Source organism: Epinephelus lanceolatus, chromosome 10 (assembly GCF_041903045.1).
Source record: "Epinephelus lanceolatus isolate andai-2023 chromosome 10, ASM4190304v1, whole genome shotgun sequence".
Lineage (NCBI taxonomy): Eukaryota > Metazoa > Chordata > Actinopteri > Perciformes > Serranidae > Epinephelus > Epinephelus lanceolatus.
In genome coordinates, this window is record NC_135743.1 from 27,782,869 (window position 1) to 27,794,922 (window position 12,054).

At 39.9% G+C, this 12,054-nt stretch overlaps 1 protein-coding gene across 1 annotated transcript in view; it reads left to right on the top strand.

The window, feature by feature from the left end:
- LOC144464523 (fucolectin-like) overlaps positions 1-10,911 on the top strand; it is a 42,553-nt gene extending 31,642 nt beyond the window's left edge. Inside the window, exons 2-6 of the mRNA XM_078171907.1 lie at positions 161-286; positions 7,133-7,150; positions 8,176-8,240; positions 8,361-8,643; positions 10,450-10,911. Of these exons, the coding sequence (XP_078028033.1) occupies positions 161-286; positions 7,133-7,150; positions 8,176-8,240; positions 8,361-8,643; positions 10,450-10,624 (667 nt within the window). The 3' untranslated portion in view covers positions 10,625-10,911. The remainder of the gene's footprint in view (positions 1-160; positions 287-7,132; positions 7,151-8,175; positions 8,241-8,360; positions 8,644-10,449) is intronic.
- Positions 10,912-12,054: the final 1,143 nt, after the last annotated feature.

Here is a 12,054-nt window from a genome sequence, read left to right on the forward strand (position 1 = left end):
TCTGAATTACTTTATTCCATGAAATAGCCATTACAAAACCAACAGTTGCACAAGAAAGAGAAAAAAAGATCCTTACATATTCAGAAATGAATTACTGTTACATTTTGAATCTACTAAGAATTTAATGTTTGTTTGTTTTTTATATACTTTTTGTGTGCAGGAATTCGGCCAACTCAGTCACACACTGGCCGAAGCTAAAGTCTGGAGAAACCGTGAGCAGGACTGAAATAAATGGAGTGCAGTCTTGGAGCACAGAATCCAGTTGTCTTCATACCGAGGATGCAGGGTTAATCCTGATTTCTGCAAATTTATACACCATCTTATTGCAAGACATCTTGTTATCATCATATTAACTGCTACCATATGAACCATCAAACTGTCTATCTTGTTAACTACACAGTTAAAAATCAAGACTTTTTTTCATACAGCCCTATAAAGCATTTTGTATCTTTTCCTAACAAACCTGTCACATCAAATAAAATTACTGCATTCTACTTTAGTGAGCATAGTTATCCCTAACTGAAGTTTAAGTTACATGTCCAAATACATACATTGCCATCAATTTCCAATGTCACATAATAATTCCTGTTTAATATTGTCTCCAAATGATCAAGGACCTTTTGACCAGGGACCAGATGGTGCGTACATTAACCATATCACACACCGTTTTATGACTGTCCCCTCTTGTAACAAGAGGTTAAGTACTTAGAGAGAGCAGTCACTCTGGAGTGTGTCCCTTATGGCAGACTGTCAGGCAGTCTGTGGCCGGAATAATGTCCGGCTGATTTGACTGCTCTCTAACAAGGTACTATGTCAATGTGTCACCAGGAAATTGAGGTCCTTATTATTACAGTGTGTAGCTGGGCAAACACTTAGAAAATGAACAGGAATCATATTTGATACACTGTCAGGCAAACATGACATTAGAGACTCAACACACAACAAGACAAATTTACACAGACTAACACCAGTATGAAAACACACACACATGCACATGCACACACATATGGGCACACACATTCCAACACACATGAACACACACACAAAATCAGACATCAGACGTAGGGTAGGCAAGTCAGGTCAGTAGACCATGGCATCATTAGGAAAGCAGGCCTGACCTAAATAACATGCTGTTGCTATCTGCAGAAAGTATTAAAGCATGAAATCCCATATTTTTAATGTACGAAAGCATCCTGTATCATAACTACATGTGTGCCGTTTGTAACAAACCAAACCCCGTGAAAATCAGTTGAAAATTCAGTGAGTTATTCTATTTTACTTGTGCATACAGATCCTTCCTCAATAGAAGTGAATGCACTGTGGAGGTGAAGGGAGACCCATCCAAGATGGCGGCCAGCGAGGACGCGCTCAGGCACTCGATGCGGTGTCTATGTATATATGTCTATGGGTAAACAGACCAAGGCTATTCAATAGAAGGCTGAGACACGGGGTCAAACATGGGGGGACTGCACATGCGCAGTAAAATCTGGTGTGCACTTCCTCAAAGGCTCAGTAGATGGGGTGAAACCGCGGAATAAGGGGGATGTGCATGCATGTCATTTTCACAGCTTATTATTGGACTGTCACTGGTGGCCTGTATTGTGGGTGAGAATGACAGAGATGCAATTCCGACAACTTCAGGCAGCCGCCGTCCAGAAGTCCAAGCAGACCGCACTCCTTGATTGCCTGAGCGGATCCTGCGCTTTTTATCTAGCGCCCCTGCTGTCACCCTCCAGCATCGCAGCTCAAGTTACACTGCGCATGTGGAATCCCCCCATGTTTGACCCCGTGTCTCAGCCTTCTCTTGAATAGTCTTGAAACAGACCCGGAAGTCCTCAAAAGTGAGCAGAAATGAGCTGAAACAGCGCTATTCACATCACCGTGTCCATGAAACACGATGAGACAAATAGACAATAAGATGAACTAAGCAAAAATGTCTTAAAACACATTTGATTCAATACCTGGGCATAACCGACGTATTATTACATAGACAACATAGCTGTGCAGTACAGAATACGAGAACGGCCATGTTTTTTTTTTTTTTTGTGCACTGTTATCTCGTGATAATGACTTATTATTTCGCTATCTCGATATAACAAAGACTGTTTTCTCGTGATAACGAATTAATTATCTCGTTATCTCGATATAACAAAGATTGTTTTCCGGTGATAATTGTCAAGTCTGATGATTGCGCACTGTTTAATGTGATCGTCTTGATTTCAGCCTACAAGAGCTGCCGTGGTCCTGCCAGATGCCTCCTGCTGTTATCATTAGTCACACTTCTACTGTTATTAGGGGGTTTGACCCCATTTTGCGTATTAAACGCCGAGGCAATTATTTCCTCATTCATTGCCTCAAGGAGGGACAGGGCTGAGGGACTGTTTGCGCTTTTACGTACGGGTCGGTGGTGAAGTGGCGCACATGACTTGTGCTACGGACGGATGGACAGACAACCACGTATCTAAAACAGGTAATACATCTGGCTACATCTTTCCCACATCAAATATCCGTGATCACCTACATCCACGTGCGCAAAAGCGCACACAATTCCGTGTCCTCTCACCGCGGATGCTGTGATTTGATGGCCCGGTACTCATTGTAGCCCACTCTTATAAGACCCATGTCTTATGTGAATAGCGCTGTTTCAGCTCATTTCTGCTCACTTTTGAGGACTTCCGGGTCTGTTTTCCTCTGCTGAATGAAACCATGGCGACACCAAATGCGGGTACCTTATTGGTGTAGCGCGATCACGTGACGGCCGTGCCACCACTTGCGTACCAAATCTCATTACGCTCAGGCGAAACAGATCATTGCGGTCAGACGGAACAAGTGCCGAATTACGACCCCGATCACAGGCCTCTTGCGGGGTTATGAGCTATGAACTCCCGCAGATTAGCTGAACATGTATCGATCTTTTTTATGAAGTAAAGATCGTGTAGTCCCCAGATGTCGGAGCGGAAATCAGTTTCTGTGAGACTTTTTCTGATTCACCTTACGGCCTAAAGTTCGATTGCAAACGTTTCACAATAAAAGCCTTTTTTGAAAAAAAAAAAGGTATTCTCTCTACTGGAACAATTAGGAGCTTTTAATTTCAATCAAATACAAAAGCGTTGAGCTTGAAAGGACAGCATGATGCAATAATTTGACAGGTTCATGGAAATGTGACAATCACAATATGTGATTTAATTTAGAGTTTGTATTCTTAAATGCTGTTTTGTATGTTCATGTGAAATGTCTTGCCAACTGTGCAATGTTGCTAATGGGATTTCCCATTCTACTCAACTTTTATTTTTGCTCCTATTTTTCACAGGTTTCAGTTGCTCAACAGATATATTTCTTTAAAGAAAAATCTGCTCACAAATTTGTTGAAATCCATGTAAGTCAGCATTTCTCCTTTTCCAAGATAATCCATCCACATGAGAGGTGTGGCATCATTTAACAGCATGATTACTACACTGGTGTGCCATGGGATGGTCACAGGTAATGGGCACTCTAAGGCCTAGTCCACACGAGCACGGGTATTTTTAAAACCGAACTTTTTTGGCCTCCAGTTTTAAAAAAATCTGCGTCCACACGAGCGGTGTAATAAAAATACCTCTGTCCACATGACACCGCAAATTCCACTATCAAGCAATGTAATACACATCCAAAGCACTAGGTGGCGATATAACTCTTAACTGTAAGGCCACTGTAGCCAATCAGAAGGTAGTAAAACGTCAATACCGGACCCCCTCCCATCTGGCCTGTCCAGTTAACTGTAATTATGGGCCCGAGCCCAATTTAAACCCGACATTTTTCTATACGCTGGCTGTTATAATTAAGAGTATTAAACCACAATTCTTGTTATCTGAATGACAGAAATATAGGATCTTAATGAATGGCGCAACACGGAAGCATGATTATGTAATAAAACAGGTGTTTATTTTAGGATCCAGGTGGTGAAGGGCTGTGCGCGCACAATGTTCCAACAGGGGACAGCCCTCCATTCCGAAACCCCCCCACTCCGAAATTGATTTTCAAGTCCATATCGAGATTTCTGCATCAAACACTGCTGCCCACTCTCCGTCCACACTCGCACAATTCTGAAATTCGTTGTACTACAAAAGTTTTTACACACATTTAAAGGAGACGCTTGTCAAGTATTTTTACGCACGCTGCCCGTGGTGCTGAAATCCTCCTTTCTGATTGCGTCCGTCTTGTTCATTCAAACTTTGTAAACACGGTTGGGATTTGTAGGGGACATATGTATGCTGCTCACTATAAAATGTGTTTACTATAAATAAATGTATCTCTTCTGTGCAGAGAGAGCTTAAAATCTTCAGCAGGAGGTCAACATGAGAGAAGGTCCACTTTTGGAAATGCATGAAAGCCCTGAGTCAGGAGCGCAGACTCTTCTTTTTTTTCATCCAAGGTTACAAATAATGCTGTTATGTTCCTTAAATGGCTTGATTTAGTTATCAAAGTTTCATTTTCTTAACAATAAAGATGCCGTGTTCATCCATTCTAGTTCTCTTATAACTGCATGTTATTATAAAATAATTTCAAATCAAATCCTTAATCACTGATAAGTGTGCGTGCTTCCCCCACCCCTCCCAACAAAAATCCCGCTTCCCCTCAGAAAATAGTTCCGACGTCCATGATGCTACAGCCACAAAGTGCTGATATGCTGCTAAATAGCAGCAGTATTTTGTTGAGGTCCATCCTCGCACACACTGGATCGGGTAATAACACAGCTGTTTTCTGTTTACGTCGCACACTGTGACGTTATACAATGGAGACGAGACAAAATAACTCCAGTTATCCTGTCCACACATGACTGCTGACATCGGACTTTTCCAAAAAGTTCACCCTGGACTCCGGTTACAAATAACTCCGGTTACAGGGGCCCAAAACTGCGGTTACGTGTGGATGAAAGGCCAAACCGTGAGCAAAAAGTCACGGTTTTATAAATACCCGGGTTGGTGTGGATAGCCCCTGAAATGAGCATTTTAATCTCACAACACAATGCCAGAGATGTCACACTGTTTGGAGCGTGCCATTGATATGCTGACTGCAGGAATGCCTTTCAGAGCAGTTGCCTGTGACCTGAATGTCCATTTCACTACCATAAGACGTCTCAAATGTCATTTATGTTAATTTGGCAGTACATCCAACCAGCCTCACAACCACAAAAGTCAGTTACAATGATGAGCTGCTGTCAGGTCAAGATCCTGGTGGGGATGACAAGCATACTGATGAGCATCATCCACTGTTCTGTTGGCTGGTCTCCCAAGTGAAGACACTAAATGTGGAGGTTCCGACTTAGTGTGGCTACATGTGCTCTGCGGCTGTGAGGCCGGCTGGATCTACTACCAAATTAATGGAAACTACCTATTGAGTGTATTAAAAGTCTTAGATTTTTAACTGAAACTTGTGAAAAATGGGAGCAAAAACAAAAGGCAGCTATGTATTGAGAACTTATACTGTTTTTGAGATTGTGTAACTCAGTGACGTCTATACAGAAGAATGTGCGTTTAAAAAATGCATTAAAAGCAGGTGTATAAGAAAGTCTGGCAGAAGAACACTGCCTCTCACCTGTCTTATTATTTCCCTGATCTCCACAAAACAAAATTAGAATTTGACACAGGCATCACACTCAGGGCCTGTTACAGTTCTTTTTTAAAAAAAAACAACAAAAAAAACCTTATTATTATATCTGTGCATACATAGGTGTGGTTAAGTTTAGAAAAAAGATTATGGTTCTTGTACACTAGGGTTAATGTAGAGTTAAAAAGGATTAGGGTAACAAAAACTACAGTACGGTGTGGCCCTGACAGCTTACATAACATATGCAATGTAATAAGACATGCTGCAAATATGGAAAATACAGCCAAATAGAGACAACACAATGAAATACATAAACACGCTGTAAACAGAAGAGTGCAGTATGCTGCTAGTTACAAAAGGGGGAACTAACAACTGAAGATAACACAAAAAAGTTGGGTAGCCAGCCTGTTAAGCTATCATTATGCAACTAAATCCATTTAAATGAATTACAACCCATAAACACTAGGTGTGTATTGTGTAACATACAAAGGATATTGTGTACAGTATATGGTGAAGAAGTTTTAGAGAGGTTTTGATTCAACCAAATGATCATCTTGGATATTGAATTGTATCGTGTCACACTGACGGGTGTTTTTATTATTTTGTCCACCCCATTCGTATCAGTGGAAGTGGGGTAAATAATAGACACATATCCCTGTACAAATCAGTACCATTTCCAAAATGTGGGGATTATTAAAAGCAGCAATGTGAAACGTCATGACGAGACAAAGCACAAAGCTTTTGAGTAAACCCACTCCAGTCCGAACTGAGGGCACAGATGATATAATATTATGGCACTGGATAAATCATAATGCAAGTTAGACATTGGACACAATATTCATGTATTATACGTAATTGTACATTATTTTTTACCACTTTTCACAAACTTAATTTAAGCAAGCACAGGGTGTGCCCTCTGAGACACCAACACTGCATGGTCAGACAGTCACATTGACCTCTGAATGGGATACAAAAACAACACATTATTTGATCAGGGTGTTTATTAATCCAGCAGTTGTCAATCATGCTTTGTACGAAAGTATAAAAATGATTTCTCTCTATGCACACATGGAGATCACAGCTGCTTCCTAGACACGAGAGAGCTTTAAGGTAGGTCTCTGCTAGAATAATTGATCAAATACATTCTTCATTTTATCTTCCATAAGTAATGTTGTCAGGAAAAAAAGTGAACTAAATCAGGTTTATCTTTACACTACAGCTTGGTTATGACAAAGTAATGATCATAAAAGATTTGAAGGTCTTAATATGCAACAGAGGTCGGGCAGAGTTTAATAAGACGATACTTTACATTCAAGTTTCCAGGAGATTCTGCTTTGCACATCTCAGCACAAAACAAGTTTAATTTCAACTTTTGTTAACAGTTACATAAATACAATGTGATCAAAAGATACCAATGATCAAGTGATAGAGGTTTACTTTCACATTACTAATGTTTATGTAATTACTTTTTCTTTGTTGCTGTGGTCATGTCCTTTTCTTTTCTTTGTTTGTGTGTTCATATTTGGGACCTTGATGTCTAAATCAGGACAGGGATCGAATTAGGGTACGTTCAATCTAATAAATGTGGGTTAAATGTTTTGTTTGGAACTATTGGTGGGAGTGATATTACTGCAGAGGGTAAAAACTTTGATGAATGGGGGGGATTGCTCTCAGTAGTTTTAACTGTCTTTAATGTATTGCAAAACTAACAAACAAAAAGGAACCAACATAAATTGTTGGCAGGAGACAGAATGTGTTCACATCCCCATGTAGGGTAGGCTATGCCTATGCGCATTTCAATTTTGTACAATGAAGCCCCCACCACTAACTACTGAAAACAATATACTATTTACAAGCACAACTTTAAGTTTTTAGGATTGGGAATGTAGAAGGAACGCGGTAGGGATAACCACTTGGCTCTGACTTAGTTATTCATTTAGAATCCCCACTAGTAGAGTCACCAAATACATTCAACATACATGCACAAATGATGTGCTCTGAACAGATATGAAAAATATTAAAATTTTTGTGTTAATATTCCACCCCACCACCACTTATTTTTTATTATTATTATTTGTGTTTCTTTAATTATTAATTAATTGATTAATCATTAATAATAATTATAATATTATTTTTCAATCATAGACATTTCAATTTTAAATCATTGGGGCCCTCTCCCATACACTTTTTAAATAAAATCATAACTAACCTTCCAGTCTACTATCACTAGTGACTTCACCCCTAAACTCACATTTCCTTCATTGACAGTAGGGTTCAAATACAAATTATGTTTTATTATTTGATTAATTTGGGGGCATGGTTAAAATATAACATAATTTTGTTGGCAGCTCAACATATAGACATTTGTATCAGGAGTATAAATGGCAATTCAGAAAATATAGCTTACTGCAAAATGTCCAACATCTTCTAATGTAAACCACACCCACTTCTAGTATTATGTGTGAGTGTGTGTGTGTGTGTGTGTGTGTGTGCGCGCATGCGTGCATGTGTGCGTGTTTGCATGTGCGTGTGAAAAAGTCGTTAAATTATGGTTAAATGGCATGACATGGATGTGAACTTGCTCCACAGGATGATGACTCTAGCTGGGGTCTTTGTCTTGTTAGCTGTCCTGGGACAGACAAGTGGCCATTTTGGTGAGATTATTCTCATAACTGGTTCAATCAAATTATTGATTTCCTTAGTTTTAAATGACACGTAGTATGTATGCCTTTCTTAATCTCAGCATCAATATGACATTTCATAAATTTGTACAGGTCCTAATATTGCTAGAGATGGAAAAGTGACTCAGTCCTCCCTGGGGTGGCAAGGTGTTCCTGAAAGGGCCATTGATGGAAATCGTGCAAGCAACTGGGGAAAGAGATCCTGTACCCACACAAGCAGACAAACAAAACCATGGTGGAGACTGGACCTCCTGAAGAAGTATAAAATCGACACGGTCACCATCACCAACAGAAAAGATTGTTGCCACAAAAGAATCAATGGTGCCGAGATCCGCATCGGAAACTCCCTCAATGACAATGGCAATGCTAATCCCAGGTAACAGCACCTTATGTGCTATGTTAGTTTTGAAGGTTTTACATTAATCTTTGCAAGTCAGAGGAAATCAGTGCACTGGATATCTACATAATGTCCTCACAAAAACCTGTATTTTTAACAACAAGAGCATCATCAGTATCTGTGGTCCTGTCTATACATATCCAGATATTTTATATAGTTGGTATATAGTTGGTCGACTTGTTCAGAATCGCCCAGGTCTTGTACATTAGTTAACGTTACTGTTTTGTGTCCTTGTCGCTGGCTCGGCAGTACTTCGGTCCGTAGAGCACAAAAACCATCAGATAAATCCCGGTATTCAATATCTTGGACATGACCGCAAAGTACAAAATTATACACATCAAGGGATTTATATGCCTTGAGTTTTTCATGCGTATAAATGCTGGCTTCCTCCACAAGATATAAAAAAATGTCCGGCCACTGTAGCTTTGCGGCCATTTCGTTGGGTCGGAAACCTCACTCCGTTGCTAATTGTTAGCTTATTACAATAAGCTAACCTGTCTTCGGTTGACAAACCGTTAAAATAATCCAAGGAGGCGTTTGTATCTTCCATATTCCTCATACGATTCTTGATTTTGGCGCTCCTGTCTGTACTGTTGACATGGCAACTGTCACAGTTCCTGCCTAGTGCGCAGCTGAGGCAGACAGGCAGTGTCACCGTCAAATCTGTCCCCGGGAAAAGTAATGTTGTGCCCAACTGACAAAGTAACTACGTTCCTTTACCATATTTTCAGTAGTAACGCGTTACACTACTTTTTACCCAATAAAAGTAGTTACGTTACTTTGTAACGCGTTACACACAACACTGGTCCATACCCATTGAAATTCAAAGTTTGCAATTTCAATCAGTTGCTATAGCGCCCCCCTTTGGCCAATTGATGTAATATTGCTTCATTCTGATCCACTGTGCCAAATTTCACATGGATTGACCAAGTCAGTGAGGAGAAAAACGTGGAACAGACACACAGACACACCCAGAGACAGAGTTTCGTCATTATATAGTAAGATGAGATCTCCAGTAGGTGTTTTGAAAAAGCTAATGTTAGCCTGTACGCTTCACAGATAGACAGCTAACACCTGGACCACAGGCAGGCTTGGTTAGTGCTTGGCTGCCGAATTATCTAGGAGCCTAATAGAAGTCTTGTGGCTTGCCCATTTTTTGACACATGCACGTGCCTTTTCAGCAATAAATAGGCAATAAAAATGGTCTTTTGATACTCATATTGACATTGTACTGCCTTTCACTACAGTAATAATTTTTATATCAGTCACAGAAATGAAGACATCTTTAAGTATTTATGTTTGACTCAACAATTTCTGCTTCCATTTCAAAATAAAAGTCCCCCGACAATTTTTCTGTGGACAGGATCCCATCATTCATTAACACAAGGCTTTTTATTGTGAAATATTTGCAGACCATGTTGTTGTTAATGGAGTGGCTTGCAAAGCTACATAAATATGTGGAGTACTGGTTTTCAGTTGTAAAAATACAGTAGTTACAGCAGCAGCAGGCAGCTCTGCAGCAGCACCACTGTCTATGTAAACACCGCACACGAGAGCGTTTGGAGTCATTTTAGCGTTCCAGTATAGATGCATGTATTTTGTAAAAAGAGGTCAAGTGGACAGAATTTTTTTTTTTTCAAAATGGAGGGGGAAAATATTGGTTTACAAAAATATCTGGATATGTAGAGGCAGGGCCTAAATAGTTCTACGGGTGGGTTCTATGGAAAGTTTTTGTCAGATAACATGGTTTTACTAAGAATTCTGTTTGTTTTTTTTCCTCCATAGATGTGCTGTCATTTCTTCCATCGCAGCTGGGACCTCGAAAACCTTTATGTGTGATCTCATGGAAGGCCAATATGTGAACATTGTGATCCCTGGAAGCAAAAAGTACCTGACATTGTGTGAGGTGGAGGTCACTGGGATAGAATCAAATGATTCCATTGAAAATCCCTGTGGTTGAGTCTGAACTAATTCTTCATAGTCATGTATAGATTGGATAAGGGGGTTTATCCATGTTTCTGCTTCTTTTCCTTCAATTAAATATTTATATTTATGGTCAATGACCATTATAGCAAAGTTTAATTGTCAATTTCACACAATGTTAAGACACTTTCTGCAAGAGATTTCATTGCTTTACAGTACAAAGAATTTAACATAACTTGCACCGAATTTACAACAGTTGTTTGAGGTCCTTTAATATGATAATAATAAACTCTTCTGTATCCAAGTGTCCTGTGTTTATTAAACAACCTGACCCCAACCAAACAGGATTGTGTGTTGGAACACTTTTTTGTGTAAAACTTTGGCCTCGGTTTTGTATTATTTGTGTTGGCCAGTTGCCATTGTCAGAAGAGTAAGTTTTTAATAGCGAGAAAGCCTATTCAAAGCACATGTAACCTTGAAGAAGAATTTACAAACAATGTAATCGTAACTCTGGGTTTTAAATTCAGCAGCACCAGGCAGGTTCAGTTGGGCCTGGTCTTTTTAAAGGTGCAGGTGCAGGCTGAGTTCAGATCTCAATCTTTGACCTGTGCGTGGCCTGAACTCTCACAATTAGCATCTTCTCATCTAGCTCTTAGCAAGACAGCAATTAAGCATATTTCCCCAAAGTGGCATCGGTAGGTATGCTTTAGAAAGCAACACTACTCTGTAAAACAGTTTGAAAAGTAAAAACTTTTTTGAATATTTATATGAACAATGTATCAAATGACATGTGTAATGTGTGATATGAACCTTCAATGAATTAGCACCAGAATCTGCAGCTCCCCTACAGAGCATCATAATGAGTTTCAACTCATGGTTTGCTTTACACCCCACAGCTTTACTGTTTGTTCTCTCTGACTGTTCTTACAGCATCGTTTTTGGCCACAACAGGCTGCTGTTTCAGCGAAAAAGCTCTTCAGACCCACTAAACCCATCTGCTCAGCAGCTCAGACAGATACAGTTATCGACTAACTGGTCGGCAGCTAGCATGCTTAGCTGACATATGCATCTTAGTTAAGCATATTAGCATGCTAGCATCTGCTAATTAGTATAAGAAAAAAACAGCATCTGAGGTTGATGGGCATGGCATTAGTAAAAGGTAATTTTACGTGTGTGTGTAGTGGTGACTCTAAATGAAAATACAGGGAGATCACCAAAGTGATTACAATTTCCCTTAAGCACATGCGAAAACCAGCTGCAATGCATCATCTAGCCACTTGGAGGAGCAGCGAGTACAGAGGCTGAGACAGTACTGCCATCAGTACGATCATATCAGAGGTAATGACAATAGTAAACTGTTGCTTTATGTGTGATTCAGGGAGTGCAGTCATTGACAGTGTGGGCTCCATGCTAGCTCCAACAGTTTTAAGGACCAAAGGGGAAGAGCTTAGCGAAGGGTCAAATACA